At 38.2% G+C, this 26,259-nt stretch overlaps 1 protein-coding gene across 5 annotated transcripts; it reads right to left on the minus strand.

Annotated features, from left to right (window-relative positions):
• Nucleotides 1-285: 285 nt before the first annotated feature.
• On the minus strand, nt 286-19,863 carry LOC124140469. 5 transcript variants are annotated; one of them, XM_048381293.1, is made up of 3 exons: nt 9,785-9,890; nt 747-909; nt 286-374 (listed from the first exon to the last, which is right to left on the minus strand). In XM_048381293.1, the coding sequence occupies exons 1-3, from the start codon at nt 9,843-9,845 to the stop codon at nt 338-340; spliced, it is 261 nt and encodes an 86-aa protein (XP_048237250.1). In that variant the 5' UTR covers nt 9,846-9,890; the 3' UTR covers nt 286-337. The 5 variants fall into 5 exon arrangements, with proteins under 5 accessions (XP_048237250.1, XP_048237253.1, XP_048237254.1 ...); XM_048381296.1 differs by lacking the exon at nt 9,785-9,890 and adding an exon at nt 1,952-2,110; XM_048381297.1 differs by lacking the exons at nt 286-374; nt 747-909; nt 9,785-9,890 and adding exons at nt 8,200-8,289; nt 8,661-8,823; nt 19,708-19,804.
• Nucleotides 19,864-26,259: the final 6,396 nt, after the last annotated feature.

The raw sequence follows: 26,259 nt of genomic DNA on the forward strand, positions 1-26,259 counted from the left end.
GTCGTAATTATAAGAGGCGACTAACGGGATCGGGTAATAAGGCTCGCTGACTTGGTTGATGCATGTCATCGTATGCCAATTGCGTGGATCGATGCGTATGATGTCAATCAGTGGATTGTCTGGTCCAGTCTCAATTATTTACAGACCACCGTCATATCGCTGGAATATTGCTGAGTGCGGCGTTTTAAAGACAACGAGATATTATATTAACTGGTCATCTGTTGTCATGTATTCACATGTTATTCTTCAAATAGAACTGATATCTAAACAACTGACAAAATGAAAAACTTGTCACACTTTATTCCGTTCAACGGGACAACTGAACATTCGACAAGTCTTAACGAAGATGGAACATGTGGACGAGCTCTTGGAATCTGAAAAATAAATGCTTTAAGTGTCATTTTCTTGCAATCCATCAGTATTGAGAGGATACTGTTTTCCAAATATGCTTATTTTCCTTGGATATTTTGTAAGATAATGAAAAAGCAAATAGCCCAAATCTATTATTTCATTTCGCAAAGGAATTTTTTCATCTTTAGTGTTTAACATTAAACCGTGTGGGGTTAATTATTTTTCATTAATCCATTTTCCAGATATTTGAATTTCAAATTTGGAGTTTCAATGTTACCTACATCTTGCTGCAACTGTCAGCAGTTATTTAAGCATAGTAAACCTCCGGTATAAGTGACTATGTTCCTTGATAGACTATTGTGAATGCTACCAGAATATATAAGTGAGTTACTTACGATTTGCACACGAGTGGACACGAATGGACTAAAATGATATGCCCAGTAAGTGCCACGTGACAGGCGCCCTCACACGCATGCTCGGTCGCGTCAGTTCCCACGGCATGGACAATCTTCGTGACAACACTCTTCAGCTCATTCACATTGAACAGGTGCTTGAACGCTGGAACAATTCAGGAACAATTGAATGCTGTACTAATTCTTTGAAAAATATCTGAACATAAATGAAAAGTCAATAGAGTCAATTGCATCGACTTGGTCTCGAAATCACTCTCCTTTGGTGGTATCCTCTAGCCATTACAGTTGCGTCCCTTGGGCATACCAGAGTTGACTCATGATCCATGAAGGTTTGCAAAGAAGAAGAAGTTTCAAAGACATTCATTACTTCCCGGTTTCTTCCCACACCAAGCTGACATGCTGTGATTTTACTGAAATACTGTTCAAAGCGGCATTCTTATGAATATGGAAAGGATTTTGTTGCCTTTATCTGCGCCAAACTTACACACTCAACCCATGATGATAAGCTTCAACATTAAGTCATTTGGCTGTAGGCGTTCCCTATAATCTGTAGTGAAGATGCTAAATGTGACAGTAATCACTTAGAGTATAAAATAGGTTATAACATGGGAAAAGAATGTCTCAGCGACATTCATAAAAATGAACAAATGGCTTCAACACCCGTTACCTACCCTCAGCTGTGGTAGTCCTTATTTACTACGCAGATATCAAGGTGCCAAAAGCAAAGTCTCACCTTAGTGCCACCATCCTCGAGTGTGAGTCATTTGTTATATATGTTACACCCAATCTGTGCAACTGCCCATTGCGTGCAATACAGCTTGCCCAATGCACGCAATGTGTAAACAATTATCTGCTCATTGCATGCAATGGGCAAAAGTTGTGAATGGAAACTAATTCTCCAAATATTTCACAATAGGAGCAACCAGCTTGTTCATTTCACGCAATGGGCAGGTAATTGTTCTGCCCAAAGCACGCCATTGGAATTGGTATTGTTTTACATGTTTTGTAATGATCAGTTGCACATATTGGGTGTCACATATACATTTTGGCTACTTAATCGATGAGACTTAATCTTTTACCAACACTATAGCTAAGCAACACAAGTGAATGAAGAATGACAGGATATGTTATAAAAAGCCCCAAGAGTAACCTGTTCAATGGGCAGACAAAGACGTAGAACCACTCACTATCAAGGATGTTACCACACGCCAGTGGGAGGAGGATGAGAACGAGAAGAGCGGCCTTCATTTTGGTGCAGTCCTGAAACGAATAGCGGCGCTCCTGCTTTAGATAAGTAAAAAAACACCGACGTTCTCGGGGTCAGACTGGGCCCCAGAAGCTCATTACTGTCGTCAGAGGTCAGAAACATGAAGAATTGGTGATCACAATCTGTCACCTGGCTGATACTGTGTCTCGTGTTCGAATCATTGTTCAGTACTTCAATTTCCCGTAAATTATCCAAAAACTATGTTCGTCAAATCACATTTAGAATACAAAATAACTTCACCAAAATATTTAATTGAGATATTCAAACGAATTATTTCGAAATTTGTAAAAGAAAAACTCTTGCTCAACATTCAGTACGCTTTAAGGACACTTTCGCATAAATATCAGCAATAGATGCTTTCGGAAATGTTTAATGTAAAATTATACTCGTTCATTATTCGTTCTCTTGTTCCATTTATACGTTTCACTCTGGTTTGGCCCCCCGTACGGAATTCATAAACTCTGTTAGAGCCCCTTGGAATAAGCATGGTTGATTATTCAGGATCTCCCTTTAATTCTTGTCACACATTTTCTTACACATTTTATGAATTTAAGGGTTTTGTTTAAAATAAAACTGAACAACTAACATAATGAGAATGTGTGAACCAGAAACCATATAATGTATTTTATGGTCTCCGGTGAAACACATATGCCAGAAGACCCGTGAAGATCCGGGTTAGAATAGGTCTTCAGCAACCTATGCTTGACCTAAGAGGCGACTATGCTTGTCGTAAGAGGCGACTAACGGGATCGGGTGGTAAGGCTCCCTGTCTCGGTTGATGCATGTCATTTTATCCTAATTGCGTAGGTGCTCATGATGTCAATCACTGGATTGTCTGGTCCAGACTCGATTATAGACCGCCGTCATATAGCTGGAATATTGCTGAGTGCGGCGTTAAACAACAAAGTAACAAACATATACCTCCAAAAAAAGTAGACAAAATCCGAAATGCATGAATTTCTTATACACTTACCTTTAAACCCCACTGTCCCTACAGACTCTTAACAGAGCTATTACAAATAGACCTCATGTATATAATACCAGTGGATATGGTGGAGATTTGTCGGTTGTCAGGAATAAGCTACCTGAACCGTTTAGTGATCAGTTGTAAAATAAACTTTGTTTTCTCATATTTCATCATGACAAGTGCCTCTTGGAACACCGCAAATTGTTCTTAAAGCATCTAAGTGAAGCTTTCTTAAATTCGACTCTGATCTATCCCATATATGACTACAATAATCAAAATTTTGATAAGATTAAATATTAATGTCAATCATCATGCAGTACAGTAAACCATACAATACCTACCTTGAGGTGAAGAATGTCGAAAGGGATCTGAGAACCCTAAGCTTTATAGTGTTTCTTTATCTAAGTGTGTTACAGTGACAATCCTATGCTTCCTCAAAAAAGGTGTGTGTCAGTTAGGCAGGAATTCGGTCGTGATATACAGCATGTGTTTTTCATTATCTTTAATTTGCGTTCAAAAGTCCGAAGTTCTTTGAACTTGCGTTTATGGACCGTTTATTAACCATAATCCTTAATACAATCAAGGAAGGACTTTCTTTCTATTCATCACTATTCTATACTGTTTCTGTGCGCCGGAGAGTCTTTGCGTGTCTTGTAAGCAGGGGGTAGAAGCTATTAATGTGACGTGTCCTTGAACTTCAGCGATTTTAGATGTGCGTGCCCTTTGTCCATCACGATGAATAACACCAATCTTGCCAATCTATACTATCCCAATTAGTAAAATGATGATAAACGTGTGTTGTCATGCAGGTAATGAAACGGTCTTTCGCCTGAGGGTAATGACCTCACACCCAAGTTGGTCTCCAAATATTACTGCTAATGTACTTGTTGAGATCTGCGTTGACGGGGGTAGCAATTGAGAATATTTGCTAGGAAAATAAGATTGAGTAGTTCAAAGCTATAAAGCGGGATGGGTATTGGGAGTGTTTTTTTATAAAGTATAACATTTGTTGTTCTGCAGCTACTCAGCTGATGACGTATCTGAATCTGTACTATCATCCAAAGGTATGGTAACTTGTACAACAAGGTTGATTTTAACGCCAGAACTAACAACATGTATGACCATCTACCAATTGATAAACATATTATTGATGAACTCAATATGCACTTGATGGATATTAAAAATGACATCGACCCTGAATGAGTTTGGGTTGAATTAAACCTTCCACATGAAAGGTGCTTACAGGATATGGAAGGAAGTAGAGTATATAGCACTGAAGATATTGATAGGGTGGAAATCCCTTTAAAGGAAATAACACGTCTGGATTAGACTTAATTGAAAACGATTATCAAATCGATGCTGAACAATGTTTGATTCCACTTGTAACTGTGTTCTTTAATTTAGTTTTAAACAGATATTTGGCTAAAAGAGTTTATTAAACCGATTTACAAGAGGTGGTGAGCTGAAATGGGGTTTAACGTTGCGTTAAATGGGGTTTAATGGTGTTATATAGTTACGTGCATGCACGTGTGTGTGTGTTATTGTGTGTGTGTTAGTGTGTGTGTGTGTGTTAGTGTGTGTGTGTGTGTGTGTGTGTGTGTGTGTGTGTGTGTGTGTGTGTGTGTGTGTGTGTGTGTGTGTTGCTTGTACTTGTACATATTTACCAAACTTTAAATGTACACGTTCAACTTCTAACAGGTTAACAGTGCCATATATTTCACAACTATACTTCATAGTGGACGTAATAAGAGAATCACATAATTGCCACCACAATCTAGGTGTAAAATCACATTTCTTTGTATTATGTAAGAGGTTGTTCATAGCTTTCAACCCCCTTCTTTAAATACTGTCAAAAGCTTTGGTGAGGTCTACAAATGTATAAAAGTCTATTTGAATGATATATGTTTGTTCACCAAAGATTGTTAATACAAATATTGCACCAATGGTTGAATAACCGTGCTTGAAATCATACTTGGCATCAGATATAACATTGTACTTTTCGGCCCATTCAGCAAGCCTATTTGTGAGTACAGATGTGAAGAGCTTGGAAAAGCCACTGTTAAATAATGTTATCCTTCTCTAATTATTAAGGTCTTTTAGATCTTCTTTCTTATGAGAGGGTACGGGCGCCGCGATTCGCTGTGCAGAGTAGCGTCCCTTTGGCACGCCAGAAACCTATGATTCTGAGTGCCAATCCCGGTTCGCCCCAATTATATTGCTAGGTTTGTGAGCAGCATACACGTACTCGTGAGTTTCACCGAAGTGGTAAACGTCTGAGACCTGCATCACTTCGGTCTTTCCTCCCACATTAAGCTGACACTATGCGATATAACTTGAATACTGTTAAAAGTGGCGTTAAACCCAACTCACTCAGTCACTCTTTTCTAATGAATTGGAATAATACTTCCTTCAGTCCATGCTCTCGTAAACACACCAAGTGTGAAAATTTTATTTAACAATATTGTTATGTTCGGCATAAGTAAATCACAGCCACATTAAAAAACATTCATGTAGAACAAAGTCAGCTCAACAAGATTTGTTGTATTCTAAGATCAGAAATGGCGCCTCAAGCTCAGGGTATATCATATCATTATAAGACTCTAGATGGTTGCTTATCACATCATCCACGTTGTTACTTACAGTACAGTTACTGTTGAGAGATGAATATAGATCTTTAAAATATGTCATAAAGTCATCACAAGTTGGTATGTTATCCAAACGTCTTTTTAATGATTTAACATATTTTCAAAATTCTCATGGTCTCGTAGTTCTATGGTTTTCTATTTGTATTTTTCTTTTTTCTCAAAAGGCCCTTTTTATACCAGTTTATGTTTCTTAATGAAAACCATATATTGCTGATAAACTCCCATGGATTTATATTATTAAAAAAACACTTAGGACTTACTGAATTGTTAACCTGTATATATTTTCTACACAATGGCTGGTTTCAAAGGTAGAGGAATTCTCTAAAGATCAATATCTACAAATCTGGCGCAGCTCTACCATGCAAACTTCAGAGGCTTTGTACTTCAAACAATTCTAAGAAACTTTATCTTTTGAAAATTATCTCTCAGTATCATTATATTATTTGTCACATCTAGAAAATATTTGGTATATATATTTTCTTTTCCTGAATGTCACATGAGAAGGAAATATTCAACTACCATAGTTTTGAATTGTACATATGGATGATCAGATATGGTTCAATAACAATCAAATAACCAATTCCCTTCCACTGATTTACCAACCTGAACTAGAAATATAGGAAACCAGTGACACCGCATCATCTGTTTCATATTTAGATCTATGCATAAAGATTCAGAGTGACAAAACACTCTCAACAAGACTGTATGACAAGAGGGATGACTTCAACTTTCCCTTCATGTCCTGGAATGTTCCTGCTGCTCCAGCCCTTGATGTCTACATTTCACTACTTTTGAGGAACAGTCGAGCATGATCTTTCTACCAAGATTTCAAATAGCGTCATACACCTTTTGCTTCTAAGTTGTTTGATCAGGGTAATAACACCCAAGGCCTCAGTAAAGCTATCAAAATGTTTTTGGTAGACATGTGGAGACATTTCCAAATTTGACGCATCACAGACAAAAATGATGTCCGGAGCAATTCCCTATTTTGACTTGTAACATATGTTCCCGTGTTTTTTTTTTCATGCGAACAATTGACTTGCCTTTACATGTGTTAGTGACGGATGCCACCGTTAAAGCAGGATAAGCCCACCTTTTAGCGATCACCTGCTATCATCACAATTTGATAGTGATTCTTAAACACGTGCTCATAATATAGACGGAATCGTACAATCGACTCTGTTTTGCCAGATGTTTCTTATGAATAGGGGGACCATGGGGGCCCAGTCGTCTAAAGCGTCGCGATACGCTTTGCAGAGTTGCGTCTCTTGGGCACGCCAGAAACATATGGTCGTGGGTTCGAATCCCGTTTTGCCCCGATCATATTTCTTGGTTTGTCAGCACCATACCCGTGCTCGTGGGTTTCACCGAAGTGGTAAACGTCTGAGACCTGCTTCACTTTGGGTTTCCTCCCACATTAAGCTAACACGATGTGATATACCTGGAATAATGTTAAAAGCGGCGTTAAACCCAACTCACTCATTCACTCTTATGAACAAGTTAAGGGTTTTGTCGCTTTAATTTCGAATTCCATGTATCTTGAAACTACCATGACTCAATTTGTTTCCTTCAGTTTGATTTGTCATAGGCGGTTTTTGGGTGAAACCCAGTTAATTCAGAAAACCCACCCTCCGGCTTATTACTGTTGAAGATGCCTTGATGCATACAAAGTGACATTACTCCAAAAATATTATTTGTGAGTCTGGAAAGTTGGTTTATTGAATGGTTTCCCTGGAAATGGGACCTTCGGGATTTCACTATAAATCCCACAAAATGTGAGACTTCAAGACAACCTGCTTTTCTCACGAACATGCTAATCTGTTTTGAAGTAATAAGTAAACTGTCAGCGTGTTTTTCCTTTTAGTTTCAGAAAATAAGCAGAAACTGTTTCCATGTCATCAGAATAAAATATGTATCTAAAAATACCTCTTGTGTGAGATGACAATCGCCTCAAGAATTTGGAAAAGGAATTGTCGCGTGTATTGATATTGAAAACCTATTTCAGAGTTTCTGATCTTCCTCCTTATTAGTCCTCAATCATGAGTATGTCGCTGTCAAACCAAGGATGATAATCAAAACAAATCTGGTAATCATTTTCTCGATTATAGGTTTCTGGCACACACAAAGAACGCAACTCTACACAGCGAATTCCGGACCTTAGACGAATGGCCACCCACGCCTCTCCCCTTTGGTCCCGTGAAGATTCCAGGTTAGAACTGGTCTTCAGCAAATTATGCTTGTCGTAATTATAAGAGGTGACTAACAGGATCGGGTGGTCAGGCTCGCTGACTTGGTTGATGCATAACATCGTATCCCAATTACATGGATCGATACGCATGATGCATATGTCAATCAGTGGATTGTCTGGTCCAGACTAGATTATTTACAGACCACCGTCAAATAGCTGGAATATTGCTGAGTGCGGCGTTAAAAAACAAACAAACTAGCCCCTTCGATTTAGAGACAACGAGATATTATTTTAACTGGTCATCTGTTATCATGCATTCACATGTTATTCTCCAAATAGAACTGATATCTGAAAACTGACACAATGAAAACTTGTCACATCTTTATTCCGTTCAACGGGACAAAAGAACATTCTCCAAGTCTTAACGAAGATGGAACATGTGGACGAGCTCTTGGAATCTGAAAAATAAATGCTTTAAGTGTCATTTTCTTGCAATCCATCAGTTTTCTTAGGAAAATATTGTCCAAATATGTTTATTTTCCTTGGATATTTTGTAAGATAATGAAAAAGCAAATAGCCCAAATCTATTACTTCATTTCCCAAAGGACTTTTTTTCATCTTTAGTCTTTAACATTAAACCGTGTGGGGTTAATTATTTTTCATTAATCCATTTTCCAGATATTTGAATTTCAAATTTGGAGTTTCAATATCCTACATCTTGCTGCAACTGTCAGCATTTATTTAAGCATAGTAAACCTCCGGTATAAGTTACTATGTTCTTTGATAGACTATTGCGAATGCTACCAGAATATATAAGTGAGTTACTTACGATTTGCACACGAGTGGACACGAATGGACTAAAATGATATGCCCGCGAAGTGCCGTGTGACAGGCGCCCTCACACGCATGCTCAGTGGCGTCAGTTCCCACGGCATGGACAATCTTCGTGACAACACTCTTCAGCTCATTTGTATTGAACAGGTGCTTGAACGCTGGAACAATTCAGGAACAATTGAATGCTGTACTAATTCTTTGAAAAATATCTGAACATCAATGAAAAGTTAATAGAGTTGACTTTGGTTTTATTTCATCCTATAACATGTGGAGTATTGCATCGACTGGGTCTCGAAAACACTCTCCCTTTGTGGTATCCTCTAGCCAATACAGTTGCGTCCCTTAGGCATTCCAGAATCCTATGATTGTGGCTTCGAATACTAAATTCGCATTGGACATCATCCAATAGGGTTCGCCAGTTTCAAAGACATTCATTACTTCCGGTTTTCCTCCCACATCAAGCTGACACGCTGTGACTTTACTGAAATACTGTTCAAAGCGGGTTTTTATTAATATGGAAAGGATTTTGTTGCTTTGCGCCAAACAGGCTCACTCAACCCATGATGATAAGCTTCAACATTAAGTCATATGGCAATAGGCGGTCCCTATAATCTGTAGTGAAGATGCTATCAAGGTGCCAAATGCAAAGTATCACCTTACTGCCACCATCTTCGAGTGTGAGTCACTTGTTATATATGTTACACCCAATCTGTGCAACTGCCAATTGCGTGCTTTGGGCAATACAGCTTGCCCAATGCACACAATGTGCAAACAATTATTTGCTAATTGCATGCAATGGGCAAAAGTTGTGAATGAAAACTAATTCTCCAAATATTTCACAATATGGGCAAGCAGCTTCCTCATTTCACGCAATGGGCAGGTAATTGTTCTGCCCAAAGCACGCCATTGAAATTGGTATTGTTTTACATGTTTTGTAATGATCAGTTGCATATATTGGGTGTCACATACACAATTTGGCTACTTGATCGATGTGACTTATTAATCTTTTACCAACACTATAGCTAAGCAACACAAGTGAATGAAGAATGACAGGATATGTTATAAAAAGCCCCAAGAGTAACCTGTTCAATGGGCAGACAAAGACGTAGAACCACTCACTGTCAAGGATGCTACCACACGCCAGTGGGAGGAGGATGAGAACGAGAAGAGCGGCCTTCATTTTTGTGCAGTCCTGAAACGAATAGCAGCGCTCCTGCTTTAGGTAAGTAAAAAAGACCGACGTTCTCGGGATCAGACTGGGCCCCAGAAGCTCATAATTGTCGTCAGAGCCCGTCAGAAACATGAAGATGAGGTGATCACAATCTGCCACCTGGCTGATGGTGTGTCTCGTATTCGAATCATTGTTCAGTACTTCAATTTCCATAAATTATCCACGGATTGGATCTTTCGTGACTCACTCGTGTTATTCCGGAACAAGCCGAATAGCGGTTTACGTTACGTAAAGGGGCGAGTGATGACGAATGGGATTGGATTCGAAAACAAGCCGTACGACTAATATAAATACTACTCCAGTAATACATACAATAACAGTGGCAATAAGACAAGTGCATCAACACGGTGGCAAACTCTTTGTTCGCCAAATTATATTTAAAATGCAAAATAATTTCTCCAAAATATTTAAACAAGATATTCAAACGAATTATTTCGAAATTTGTAAAAGAAAAACTCTCGCTCAAACATTTAACACGCTGCAAGGACACTGTCGTATAAATATCAGCATTCGATGCTTTCAGAAATGTTAAATGGAAAATTATACTCGTTCATTATTCGTTCTCTAGTTCCACTTTTATATGTTTCTCTCTGGTTTTGCCTCATATGCGGTTACCTCCCGTATGGAATTCATAAACTCTGTTAGAGCCCCTTGGAATAAGCATGGTAGATTATTCAGGGTCTCCCTTTAATTCTTGTCACACATTTTATTACACATTTAAGGTTTTTGTTTAAAATAAAACTGAACAACTAACATAATGAGAATGTGTGAAACCAGATACCATATAATCTATTTTATGGTCTCGGGGGTAAACACATATGCCAAAAGACCCGTGAAGATCCGGGTTAGAATAGGTCTTCAGGAAACCATGCTTGACGTAACAGGCGAGTATGCTTGTCGTAAGAGGCGACTAACGGGATCGGGTGGAAAGGCTCGCTGACTCGGTTGATGCATGTCATTTTATCCTAATTGCGTAGATCGATGCTCATGATGTCAATCACTGGATTGTCTGGTCCAGACTCGATTATAGACCGCCGTCATATAGCTGGAATATTGCTGAGTGCGGCGTTAAACAACAAACTAACAAACATATACCCAAAAAAAGTAGACAAAATCAGAAATGCATGAATTTCTTATACAATTACCCTTAAACCCCACTGTCCCTACAGACTCTTAACAGAGCTATTAAAAATAGACCACATGTATATAATACTAGTGGATATGATGGAGATTTGTCGGTTGCCGGGAATAAGCTACACGAACTGTTGAGTGATCAGTTGTAAAATAAACTTTGTTTTCTCATATTTCATCATGACAAGTGCCTCTTGGAACGCCGCAAATTGTTCTTAAAGCATCCAAGTGAAGCTTTCTGATATTTGATTCTGATCTATCCCATATATGACAACAATTATCAAAATCTTGATAACATTAAATATTAATGTCAATCATCATGCATTACAGTAAACCATACAATACCTACCTTGAGGTGAAGAATGTCGAAAGGGATCTGAGAACCCTAAGCTTTATATTGTTTCTTTATCTAAGTGTGTGACACTGACAATCCTTTGCTTCCTAAAAAAAGGAGTGTGCCATATGGGCAGGAAATCGGCCGTGATATACAGCATGTGTTTTTGTTATATAAACTTTGATTTGCGTTCAAAAGTCCGAAGTTCATTGACCGTGTGTTTATGTATCCCTAAACGTGATGATACCAGATGTTCGCGCATAAATGAGTGTATTCTGCCCAAGCGATTGCATCTGTCACAAACACATACAAAGGCATGTCAAATGTTTACCTAAAAAAACACGGGAACATATGGTACAAGTCAAAATACAAAGTTTATATTTTCGCAAATTTAAATCATTAAATGTTGTCGAAGCATATGCCAAAAGAATTGGACCAAAAGAGAAGATGATAGTGTTTAAATCTCTTTCAGAGTTTGTTAAGTCAGAGCGTGAGGATGTCATTGGTAGTATGCACACACTGAAAAAGAGGAACAGAATTGAGATTAACCCATTCTGGCTGCCCTACATGAAAACTTTGTAGTTGTTCCTAAGGCCCCAAATAACCTAACCATGATATGTAAGCATCACTGCAGTAATTGTTTGATCACAGAACTTGGAAGATGTGACACATCAAATAATACTCCACATAAGGCCAGTATGATCACTGAGGAAGAAATCTGCCAAAACCACGCATCAGCACAATGATCTTTTGAAGACTCTAAAACCTGAAGAAAAGTCCATTCCTCTTTTGTACTGGATTCCAAGTTCCATAAAAAATATGCACAAGGAGAGATATAGTGCTTGGTCCAGCAAATGTCCCACCAAATCCCTGTCTCAGAGATTAACCATAATCCTTAATACAATCAAGGAAGGACTTTTTCCCTATTTATCAGACGACTGACTGTTCCTGTACGCCGGAGAGTTTGTGCGTGTCTTGTTAGCCTGTGACGTGTCCTTGAACTTCAGCGATTTTAGATGTGTGTGCCCCTTTGTCCATGACGATGACAGCTTGTTTTTGCTACCCAATCTCAAATCGGGCAACTGTCATGCCAATAACGGATATTGTAGGGCTGTCATTTTACATGTTGAATTCGTTGAGATTTTGATTATTTCAATACGTTTTACTTTGTGCATCCATCTTTTGTGGTTTTTAAAAAAGAGTGATTTAAAACTATGGTAAAGTTTCTTTTGGTCGTCACTTTCTCTAAATAACGCCAATCTATCTAATCTTTTCTATCCTAATTGACGCTGTGATTAGTAACATGATGACGTGTGTTGGCATGCAGGTATGAAACGGCCTATAGCCTGAGGTGATAACTTCACACATTAGTTGGTCTTCAAATATTACTGCTATTGTACTTTTTGAGATATGCGTTGACGAGGGGTAGAAAGTAAGAATATTTGCTTGGAAAATAAGAGGAAGTAGTTAAAAGCTATGAAGCGGGATGAGTATTTGGAGGTTTTTTTATATCAAGTACAACATTTGTTGCTCTACAGCTACTCAGCTGTTGTCGTATCTGAATCTGTACTATCATCCAAAGGTATGGTAACTTGTACAACAAGGTTGATTTTAACGCCAGAACTAACAATATGTATGACCATCTACCAATTGATAAACATATTATTGATGAACTCAATATGCACTTGATAGATATTAAAAATGACATTGACCCTGAATGTGTTTTGGTTGAATTAAACCTTCCACATGAAAGGTGCTTACATGATATGGAAGGAAATTGAGTATATAGCACTGAAGATATTGATAGTGTGGAAATCCCTTTAAAGGAAATAACACGTCTGAATTAGACTTTATTGAAAACGATTATCTGATCAATGCTGAACAATGTTTGATTCCACTTGTAACTGTGTTCTTTAATTTAGTTTTAAGCAGATAGTTGGCTTAAAGAGTTTATTAAACCGATTTACAAGAGGTGGTGAGGTGAATGGGGTTTAACGTTGCGTTAAATGGGGTTTAATGGTGTTATATAGTTACGTGCATGCACGTGTGTGTGTGTGTGTGTGTGTGTGTGTGTGTGTGTGTGTGTGTGTGTGTGTGTGTGCGTGCGTGTGTGTGTTTGCTTGAACCTGTCCAGACGAATACCGATTTTATAGTGCCAGTCCACTAAGATACCATGAATGCCCCACTCAGCCACAGTATGGGGACTCCGAGCCGACCAGTCCTTGTTTTACCCCCTTAATGCCGACCGCCATTCACGGTATTGCAACAAGTACCACATAAACGTTTTTTAGCAATGGGGTGCTGGGGACACATTCTACCCCGGGTCCCTACGGGGTAATCAAGAAATGAACAACGGATATCGAAAAAGTTCACCATAAACTGCAGCAGTACATGACGTTTTGTAACATTAAGGACATATTTACAAAACTTTAAATGTACACGTTCAATTTCTAACAGGTTAACAGTGCCCCATATTTCACAACTATACTTCATAGTGGATGTAACAAGAGAATCACATAATTGGCACCACAATCTAGGTGTAAAATCACATTTCTTTATATAATGTAAGAGGTTGTTCATAGTTTCAATCCCCTTCTTGCAAATGTTTTTGTGTCACCTTTTCCAAAACAAGTAATTGTTGAACCAAGGTAATGAAGTGTGTCAGTTGTCTCCAACCGTTGACCAATGTACACCCAATATTCATCATGCCTTATTTTACCCACTTGTCGAAACAACGCTGTTTTAGTTTTCGCGACATAAACTTGAAGCCCCCAATCACGACAATACTCATATAAACTATCAAATAATGATTGGGGCCTCTGTGGTGAATCTGACAGTTGTATCATATCATCTGCAAATAATATCAAACATATTTTAATATAATCTATAAACAATCCACTTTTAATATTTTCTGGTAGCTCTTTTTCTAAAGCCTCAATAAATAATGAGAAAAATATCGGTGACATAATTTCACCTTGTTTGATGCCCTTTCTAATAAGAAAATAATCTGATGCACAATCATTATACTTTAGACACCATCTTTCAACCTCATGCATACTTTGTATTACCTTCCACATTCTACCACGCACACCTTGTCTAATCATTTCATACATGCCGTTTCTTTAAATACTGTCAAAAGCTTTGGTGAGGTCTACAAATGTATAATAGTCTATTTGAATGATATATGTTTGTTCACCAAAGATTACAAAACCAAATATTGCATCAATGGTTGAATAACCGTGTTTGGAACCATACTGGGCATCAGATATAACATTGTACTCTTCGGCCCATTCAGAAAGCCTATTTGTGAGTACAGATGTGAGTGAGTGAGTGAGTGAGTGAGTGAGTGAGTTAATATTTAACTTCACATCAGCAGTATTTCAACCATATCGTGACGAGAGGACAGATGTAAAGAGCTTGGAAAAGCCACTGTTCAATAATGTTATCCCTCTCTCATTATTAAGGTCATTTAGATCTTCTTTCTTATGAGAGGGCACGGGTGGCTAAGTCATCTGATCCGCCGCGATTCGCTGGACAGAGTAGCGTCCCTTTGGCACGCCAGAAACCTATGATTCTGGGTTCGAATCCCGGTTCGCCCTGATTATATTGCTAGGTTTGTCAGCAGCATACACTACTCGTGAGTTTCACCGAAGTGGTAAACGTCTGAGACCTGCATCACTTCGGTCTTTCCTCCAACATTAAGCTGACACGACACAATAGAACTTGAATACTGTTAAAAGCTGCGTTAAACCCAACTCACTCACCCTTTCTAATGAATTGGAATAATACTTCCTTCAGTCCATGCTCTCGGAAACACACTAGGTGTGAATATTTTATTTAACAATATTGTTATGTTCGACATAAGTAAATCACAGCCACTTTTAAAACATTCATGGAGAACACCGTCAGCTCCACAAGATTTGTTATATTCGGACCAGAAATATGGCAGCCTTCACCTCTTGTTCTGTTATATCACCTCAAGCTCAGGGTAAATAATATCAATATAAGACTCTAGATGGTTGTTTATCACATCATCCACGTTGTTACCTAGAGTAATGTTGAGAGATTAATATAGATCTTTAAAATATGTCATAAAGTCAACACAAGTTGGTATGTTATCCAAACGTCTTTTTCATGATTTAATATATTTCCAAAATTATCATGGTCTCGTTGTTCTACGGTTTTCTACTTGTATTTTTCTTTTTTCTCAAAAGGCCCTTTTTATACCAGTTAATATTTCTTAATGAAAACCATATATTGCTGATAAACTCCCATGGATTTATATTGTTAAAAAACACTTAGGACTTACTGAATTGTTAGCCTGTATATATTTTCTACATAATGGCTGGTTTCAAAGGTAGAGGAATTCTTTAAAGATCCATATCTGCAAATCTGGCGCAGCTCTACTATGCAAACTTCAGAGGCTTTGTACTTCAAACAATTCTAAGAAACTTTATCTTTTGAAAATTATCTCTCAGTATCATTATATTATTTGACACATCTAGAAAATATTGGGTATATATATTTTCTTTTCCTGAATGTCACCTGAGAAGGAAATATTCAACTAACATAGTTGATTGCAAACACTTGTGTTTTCGAAAGTATTTACCAGAAGATAAAATCTAAATACAATTCAAAATTATCTTCATCATCCAATCCTTTCAAAGATATAATTATTTTGTCATTTGTTGGATGTAAGCATTTTAGTGAGGTAACTTATATAGTCATTTAGGCGATAAACATACTGTGTTTTGAATGTAGCGCTGGGTTACCTGTAGATTTAACCGAGCTAGACTGAATTTAGAACTGAATATGCAGCAATTTGACAACCTCTCATTGACCAATAAGAATCAAGTAATTTCCATATTTAAGGTTGAATTTTGCAGTGGATGATCTGATATGGTTCAATAACAATCAAATAACCAATTCCCTTCCACTGATTTATCCACCTGAACTAGAAATAAAGGAAACCAGTGACACCGCCTTTTTTTTCAAATTTAAATCTTTGCATTAAGATTCAGGGTGACAAAACACTCTCTACAAGAATGTATGGCAAGTGGGATGACTTCAACTTTCCAATAGTCAACTTTCCCTTTATGTCCAGCAATATTCCTGCAGCCCCCAGCCCCAACAATCGAGCATGATCTTTCTACCAAGATTTCAAATAGCGTCATACAACTTTTGCTTTAAGTTGTTTGATCAGGGTAATAACACCCAAGGCCTCGGTAAAGCTTTCAAAAGGTTTTTGGTAGACATGTGGAGACATTTCCAAATTTGACGCATCACAAACAAAAATGATGTCCGTGTTCCCGTGTGTTTTTTTCATACGAACAATTGACTTGCCTTTACATGTATTTGTGACGGATGCCACCGTTCAAGCAGGATAAGCCCTTTTTGCGATCACCTGCTATCATCACAATATAATAGTGATTCATAAACATGTGCTCAAAATGTAGACAGAATCGTACAATCCACTCTGTTTTGCCAGAGGTGGCCCAGTCGTCTAAGGCGCCGCGATTTGCTGTGCAGAGTTGCGTCCCTCGGGCACGCCAGAACCCTATGGCCTCGCCCTGATTATATTTTTTGGTTTGTCAGCACCATACTCGTGCTCGTGGGTTTCACCGAAGTGGTAAACGTCTGAGACCTGCATCACTTCGGGCTTCTTTCCACATTAAGCAGACACGATGTGATATAACAGGAATAATGTTAAAAACGGCGTTAAACCCAACTCACTCACTCACTCACTCACTCTTATGAACATGTAAAGGGTTTTGTCGCTTTTACTTCGAATTCCATGTATCTTGAAACTACCATGACTCAATTTGTTTCCTTCAGTTTGATTTGTCGTAGCCGGTTTTGGGGTAAAACCCAGTTAATTCAGAAACCCCACCCTCCGACTTACTACTGTTGAGGATGCCTTCATGCATACAAAGTGACATTACTCCATAAATATGATTTGTGAGTCTGGAAAGTTGGTGTATTGAACGATTTCACTATAAATCTCACATAATGTGAGAGTTCAAGACAACCTGCTTTTCTGTGGAACATGCAAAGCTGATCTATTTTGCAGTAATAAGTAAACTGTCAGCGTGTTTTTCCTTTTAGTTTCAGAAAATAAGCAGAAATGTTTCCATGTCATCAGAATAATGTATCTAGAAATTCCTCTTGTGTGAGATGACAATCGTCTCATGAATTTGGAAACGGAATTGTCACGTTTATTTATATTGAAAACCTATTTCAGACTTTCTGATCTTTCTCCTTATTAGTCCACAATCATGAGTATGTCGCTGTCAAACCAAGGATGATAATCAAAACAAATCTGGCTTTCATTTTCTCGATAATAGGTTTCTGGCACACACAAAGAACGCAACTCTACACGAATTCCGGACCTTAGACGAATGGCCACCCACGCCTCCCCTCTTCGGTCCGTGAAGATTCCAGGTTAGAACTGGTCTTCAGCAAACCATGCTTGTCGGAATTATAAGAGGCGACTAACGGGATCGGGTGGTCAGGCTCGCTGACTTGGTTGATGCATATCATCGTATCCCAATTGCGTGGATCGATGCGCATGATGTCAATCAGTGGATTGTCTGGTCCAGTCTCCATTATTTACAGACCACCGTCATATAGCTGGAATATTGCTGAGTGCGGCGTTAAACAACAAACAAACTCGCCCCTTCATTTTCGAGACAACGAGATATTATTTTAACTGGTCATCTGTTATCATGCATTCACATGTTATTCTCCAAATAGAACTGATATCTGACAACTGACAAAATGAAAACTTGTCACATCTTTATTCCGTTAAACGGGACAACTGAACATTCTCCAAGTTTTAACGAAGATGGAACATGTGGACGAGCTCTTGGAATCTGAAAAATAAATGCTTTAAGTGTCATATTCTTGCAATCCATCAGTTTTCTTAGGATAATATTTTCCAAATATGCTTATTTTCCTTGGATATTTTGTAAGATAATGAAAAAGCAAATAGCCCAAATCTATTATTTCATTTCGCATTTCATCTTTAGTCTTTAACATTAAACCGTGTGGGGTTAATTATTTTTCATTAATCCATTTTCCAGATATTTGAATTTCAAATTTGGAGTTTCAATGTCCTACATCTTGCTGCAACTGTCAGCATTTATTTAAGCATAGTAAACCTATTGTATAAGCTACTATGTTCCTTGATAGACTATTGCGAATGCCACCAGAATATATAAGTGAGTTACTTACGATTTGCACACGAGTGGACACGAATGGACTAAAATGATATGCCCAGTAAGTGCCACGTGACAGGCGCCCTCACAAGCATGCTCAGTCGCGTCAGTTCCAACGGCATGGACAATCTTCGTGACAACACTCTTTAGCTCATTTGCATTGAACAGGTGCTTGAACGCTGGAACAATTCAGGAACAATTGAATGCTGTACTAATTCTTTGAAAAATATCTGAACATCAATGAAAAGTCAATAGAGTTAACTTTGGTTTTATTTCATCCTATTACATGTGGAGTATTGCATCGACCCCGTCTCGAAACCACTCTCCCTTTGTGGTATCCTCTAGCCATTACAGTTGCGTCCCTGAGGCATACCAGAATCCTATGATTTTGGCTTCGAATACTAAATCCGCATTGGTCATCATCCATGAAGGTTTGCCAGTTTCAAAGACATTCATTACTTCCGGTTTTCCTTCCACATCAAGTTCAAAGCGGCTTTTTTTGTGAATATTGAAAATATTTTGTCGCTTTGCGCCAAACAAACTCACTCAACCCATGATGATAAGCTTCAACATTAAGTCATATGGCTATAGGCTTTCCCTATAATCTGTAGTGAAGATGCTTAATGTGACAGTAAGAGTATGAAATGGGCTATAACATGGGAAAAGAATGTCTCAGCGACATTCATAAATAATGCACAAATGACTTTCCCACCCGATAGCTGCCCTCAGGTGTGGTAGTCCTTATTTACTAGCAGATATCAAGGTGCCAAATGCAAAGTATCACCTCAGTGCCACAATCTTCGAGTGTGAGTCACTTGTTATATATGCATTGGGAAAAAGTTGTGAATGAAAACTAATTCTCCAAATATTTCACAATATGGGCAAGCAGCTTGCTCATTTCAAGCAATGGGCAGGTAATTATTCTGCCCAAAAATGGTTTGTAATGATCAGTTCCACATATTGGGTGTAACATATAATATTTTGGCTACTTGATCGATGTGACTTATTAAGCTTTTACCAACGCTATAGCAAGCAACACAAGTGAATGAAGAATGACAGGATATGTTATAAAAAGCCCCAAGAGTAACCTGTACAATGGGAAGACGTAGAAAGACGTAGAACCACTCACTGTCAAGGAGGTTACCACACGCCAGTGGGATCAGGATGAGAACGAGAAGAGCGGCCTTCATTTTGGTGCAGTCTTGAAACGAATAGCGTTACATTTAAAATACAAAATAATATCTCCAAAATATATATTTAATCAAGTTATTCAAACGAATTATTTTGAAATTTGTAAAAGAAAAACTCTCGCTCTAACATACAATACACTGCAAGGACACTCTCGTATAGATATCAGCATTCGTTACTTTATTGAAAATTAAGGTAATGTATATACACATCAGGGGTTTTAAACAACCTAAATGGGTGACGTACATATATTCTGCACCCGTGAAGATCCGGGTGAGAATAAATCTTCAGCAACCCTTCTTGCCGTAAAAGGCGACTATACTAGTCATTAGAGGCGACCAACGGGATCGGGTGGTCATGCTCGCTGACTTGGTTGATGCATGTTATCGTATCCCAATTGCGGAGATCGATGCGCATGATGTCAATCACTGGATTGTCTGTTCCAGACTCGATTGATTTTTTACAGATTGCCGTCATTTAGCAGGAATATTGTGGCGTAAAAAAACAACCAAAAAGCAAACAAACAAGCATATCTGCTGCCCTATAATATTCCAACAAAATTTCTTCAGTTAAATACCAGCTATACCAAAGCTGTTGTATTTTATATCCAGCATACATTTTGTATTCAGCTTCAGGTCTTTTTTTGAGTGCATTAACCATCATTTAGCAATGACAGCAACGAATGAATGATTATTATTGCTTGCCAAATATTTCTTTTCCAAACGATACAAAATACATAAATATCAGAAAAGTTCAATACTTTGACAACAGGAATAAGCGAGCGCTGCTATGACGCCTACACTTTACTGTAAACGCGGGTAGGATGAGAGTTATGATTTTTGTTTGAAGTATTTCGCGTGTTCATATGCAAATACGGAAACCTCCGAGAGGGGCATGTCTTGTCCCGGAATGACACGAGGTGGTCACGAAGAAGTCAAGAATGTCGTGGTGTATGCCGAAAACAGACGAAAACCTACAGACTATGTTCCTAGGTTATAAACAGTGCGATACGAAGTTATATTACTGAAATAAAACCATGACAAAATAAATGTTAATGGAATTTGTTACGCACTCTATTATTTTTTAGAAAGAATCTGCGCACTGAATGCGATTTATGTTGCGTCCCCCGTACCGAATACCTTCTAAATATACCCCCGAATTCCGCGTACCAAAAGGGGGGTCGGCAGCTTCACTGCCTCCCTCTCACGATAGCGATAAACTTTAGACACATGTCACGGTTTAAATGAAACTAAACCTGAACAACACACAAAATATCGAGAATTTTAAGAACTGTGACATGTTAGCTTGTACTTTATGTTCAATTACCAATAAGGCTATATTTCAATTACCCATAGTCACAAAGATGTTTAAAACAAACTATTACAAATAGAAACAAAACGTTTTTCAGAATGTTATATCAACACAGAAAAAAGTAATATTCGTTCATTATCCGTTCTCTAGTTCCACTTTTATATGTTTCGCTCTGGATTTGCCTCATGTGCGGTTACCTCCCGTACTGAATCCATAAACGCTGTTGGAATGAGCGTGGTAGATTATTCAGTCTCCCCTTAATTCTTGTCACACATTTTCTTACACATTTTATGAATTTAAGGGTTTTGTTTAAATAAAACTGAACAACTGACATAATGATAATGTGTGACACACATATACCAAAAAAGAAGAAGAATTGTCACAGACAATCGTAGACAAAATCAGAAATGCATGAATTTCTTATACAATTACCCATAAAACCCAATGTCCCCACAGACTCTTAACAGAGCTATTACAAATAGACCACTTGTACATAATACCAGTGGATATGATGGAGATTTGAATAAGCTACATGAACTGTTTAGTGATCAGTTGTAAAATATACTTTGTTTTCTCATATTTCATATGACAAGGGATTGGAACAATTGGAACCCCCAAAATGTTCTTAAATCATCCAAGTGAAGTCTTTCTAATATTTGACTCTAATCTATCATATATATGACTACAATTATCAACATTTTGATAAGATTAATGATTTGTACATGGTCTCTATAGTCTTTTGAGATAAACAATATTTAAAACTTCGAAAACAATGTACCATAGAATCGTTCTTCCTATTGTAAAGTGTTGATTTGGCTGTCCCAGTGTCGATTATTTACAGATCGCCATCATATAGCAGAAATATTGCTGACTGCAGCGTAAAACCACATTCACTCACTCACTATTTGTACATCACCCATAAAAATTGCATTGTTGTCAAGACTTATTTTCACTAGGGACATATAAGCGATAACTCACTATGATACTGTAGTATATGACAGTATGTTCAATTACCTTTTGTGTATACAGAATGTATTTATAAATGATTAAATATTAATGTCCATCATCATACAGTACAGTAAACCATACAATACCTACCTTGAAGTGAAGAATGTCGAAAGAGATCTGAGAACCCTAAGTTTTATATTGTTTCTTTATCTAAGTATGTTACAGAGTCAATCCTTTGCTGCCTAAAAAAATTAAAGATGTGTGCCAGTTGGGAAGGAATTCGGTCGTGATATCCAGCATGTGTTTCTTTATTATCTTTAATTTTTGTTCAGTAGTCCGAAGTTCATTGAAAACCCTTTCCATATTCATAAGAAATCTCTGCTAACAGCAGAGTCTTTTACACGACTCCGATATATCATGAACGTGTGTTTATGAATCATTATCAAAAAGTGATGATATCAGATGTTCGCGAATAGATGAGCGTATTCTGCCCCACTGGTTGCACCTGTCACAAACACACGCAAAGGCAAGTCAAATGGACACCTGAAAAAATCAACACCGGAACATATGGTACAAATCAAAATACATAGCTTGTATTTTCGCAAATGTAAATCATTAAATGTTGTCGAAGCAAATGCCATAAGAATTGCACCAAAGGAGATAGTGTTGAATGCCTTTCAGAGCGTGAGGCTGTCATTGGTAGTATGCACAAACTGAAAAAGAAGAACTGAATTAAAATTAACCCATTCTGGCTGCCCTACATGAAAAGTTTGTAGTTTTTCCCAAGGCCTCAAATAACGTAACCATTATATGAAAGCATCACCACAGAATTGTTTGATCAAAGAACTTGGAAGATATATCAAATAATGCCACACATAAGGCCAGTATGATCACTGAGGAAGAAATCTGCCAAAACCACGCATCACAACACCCTGGTTCAAAAAGAAGATACATAGATACTGACAATACCTCGTTTTACAAGGGCACATCCAATCGATCCGACTGTTGGCCACGTTTCTTGGTAATAGAAGCTTCAGACAAAGAACCAATAAAATTGAACCCATTTGTTATCTCCAAAGGTATCACTGGTATCTGCGGAGAGGTTACAAATGTTACCAAGCTTCATTCTGGCTCTCTCCTTGTAGAATGTGTACGGAGACAACAATCTGTCGATCTTCTCAAATTAAACGAGTTTGTCAATATCAACAAGACACTGAACTCATGTAAGGGCATCGTCGGTGACAGAGCACGCTGCCTGTCCGGCATGACTGAAGATGACATTGCCAAGGAACTAGACCAACAGTCCGTCACAGCTGTCAAGCGATTCACTGTAACGAAGGATGGTGTGGCCCAACCGACCAACACCTACCTCTTCACTCTCAACCGAGCGTCTATCCCTCAATTGATAAAAGCTGGTTATTGTAACATCGAAGTGGGGGTGTGTATCCCCAATCCACTCCGTTGCTACACCTGCCAGCGTTTGGCCATGGATGCAAGTCCTGCCATGCCTCTGCTGTTTGTTACCGCTGTGAAGACAAGCACGAGGCCACTGACTGCAGGAAGGATGTGAAGTGTGCAAACTGTGGTGGGAACCATATGGCTTCTGCAAAATCCTGTCCAGTGTGGAAACGCGAGTCCCAAATTATTAAAATCAAAACAGAACAAAATGTCTCGTACCACGAAGCTAAGAAGAGAGTTGTAGGTCTTACCACAACCACTTCTACTCTATCTTACTCTGCTGCTGTCTCTCGTCCCCCTGTTACCACTTAGAAACATATCTAAAACAGACAGACCTATTTGATATCCGTCAGTACAGTTCTTACAACACGTTTTCCCCTCCTGGTGATAAAGCTACAGGGGGTTCTTCTATCCTGGTGAAGCAGAGCATAATGCATAGCCCTGTTCCACTCAACCACTGTCCGTGTTACTTTGAACATAGTGTTTACACTGTGTTCAATGTATCTTCCACCTTCCTCAACTATCCGTCAATGAGATGTTCAGACTTTGTACGATTAGCTCCCGAAGCCCTGTATCAGCATTTAAACGATGTAAACGGTCATAATCCCCTATGGGGGAGTACTAATACAAATAATAAGGGAAAAGTCCTTGAAGGTTTTATCTCGAATAATAATTTATGCATCTACAATGATGGTGCTAATACCTATCTTCATCCTGCCTCTGGCACATACTCTGCATAGATGTTTCAGTGACAGATTCAAATATTTTAAATGAATTCGAATGGTCGGTCCATGATGACCTTTGTAGAAGTGACCATTTTCCAACAACTATTAATCCGTCTGACGAACCACCTTCAACAAGGTGGAATTTTACAAAGGCCAATTGGTCTTTATTCCAATCACTATGTTCTGAAAAACTAACAGCCAACAGTTTCAGGAATGTTCCTGATCCTATACAACTTTTTTCAGGTATATAAAATGCTGTTGGAGACGAAAGCATTCCTAAGTCCTCTGCAAACCCTCATATACGTAAACCATGGTTCGAAAATGATTGTAATCATGCTAGAAAAAAAATAGGAAGAAATATCTCCGCCGACATCCAACTGTCCACAACTTGAATAACATTAAAATCACTGGAGCTAAAGCGAGACGCACCTTTAAAAAGAACAAACGTCAATCCTGGAGGAACTATGTATCGGTTCGAAAATGATTGTAATCAAGCTAGAAAAAAATAGGAAGAAATATCTCCGCCGACATCCAACTGTCCACAACTTGAATAACATTAAAATCACTGGAGCTAAAGCGAGACGCACCTTTAAAAAGAACAAACGTCAATCCTGGAGGAACTATGTATCAAAAATCAATTCATTCCTCATCATCAAACTATAATCCTCAATTTCAGAGGTTTCAAAGACAGCAGGAAAATAAAAAAGCCAATTTTAACTCTGATAATGGTGAGGACTATAACGAAACATTTTCACTCAATGAATTATATACTGCCCTAGGGCAAACTAATGACACTGCAGCAGGAGTCGACAACATCCACTATCAGATCCTGAAACACTTGCCCGATTCATGTTTGGAAACGTTACTGAATATATTTGATAAAATATGGACAACCGGAAATTTTCCTCCTTCGTGGCACAATGCTATTATTATTCCTATTCCAGCCTGGACAGGATCATACAGATCCATCCAATTATCGTCCAATATCATTAACTAGCTGTGTTTGTAAAACCATGGAGCGCATGGTCAACAATCGATTAGTCTGGTACCTGGAGACCAATAACCTCCTGAGTGAAATTCAGTGTGATTTCCGAAAAAAAAAGTACTATTGACCATTTGGTGCGTTTAGAATCGGTAATTAAATAATTCATTGTCAACAAACAACATACAGTATCAATCCCTTTCGATCTAGGCAGCATACTATCAGTAACAACTTTCAGCATTAAAATTAATAGTCTCACGACAGTATTAAACAATAGCGTTGATGGTTCACTTTTTGTTGACGAATTCAACATTTTTTTGGCGTGATTAGAATATGAATACAATAGAAGGACAGTTACAGCTCTGTCTTAACAAAGTTCAAAAATGGGCGAACGAAAACTGCTTCAAATTTTCTGAATCAAATACAAACTGTACTCACTTTTGTTGTAAATATCACAAGGATCCAGATTTATTTGTAGATGGTACTCCTATCAAGGTACAATGTAGTAGAGGAGGCCAAATTCCTGGGCCTCATATTTGACCATCATCTCACATTCTTACCACTCATAAAAAATCTCAAGGCAAAGTGCCCGAAGGCTCTCAACCTGTTAAAAGTCGTTTCAAATTCCGAGTTCGTAGGGGATTATACCATCTTCACTCACTTGTACAGATCTTTAATACGCCCCAGACCATCAGGGCCTAAGGCTCTGTCTTGGAGCTTTTAGGACCTCTCCCGTTGACAGAGGGAGAGGCTGATGAACCTTCACTCGAACTGCGCCGCATCAAACTTTCACTGCAATTCATCACTAAATTCCGCTCAAATAAATCAAATCCAGCATACAATTGTGTTTTCCACCCTCTGTATGAAGACCTGTTCCAAAATCTATCAAACCTGGTTCCACCACTTGGACACAGAATTCAACCACACATCACCAGAGCTAAAATTGATCTAAATATAATATCACCTTACCGTCTTCTGTCTTCTTCTTCCTGACAGATGGTGAAGCCAGAGGTAGACCTCACTCTAACCAAACTTAAAAAATCCGAAACAAATCTTTTGGTTTATCAAC

The sequence above is a fragment of the Haliotis rufescens genome, unplaced genomic scaffold, assembly GCF_023055435.1.
Source record: "Haliotis rufescens isolate VD_foot unplaced genomic scaffold, xgHalRufe1.0.p SCAF_37, whole genome shotgun sequence".
Lineage (NCBI taxonomy): Eukaryota > Metazoa > Mollusca > Gastropoda > Lepetellida > Haliotidae > Haliotis > Haliotis rufescens.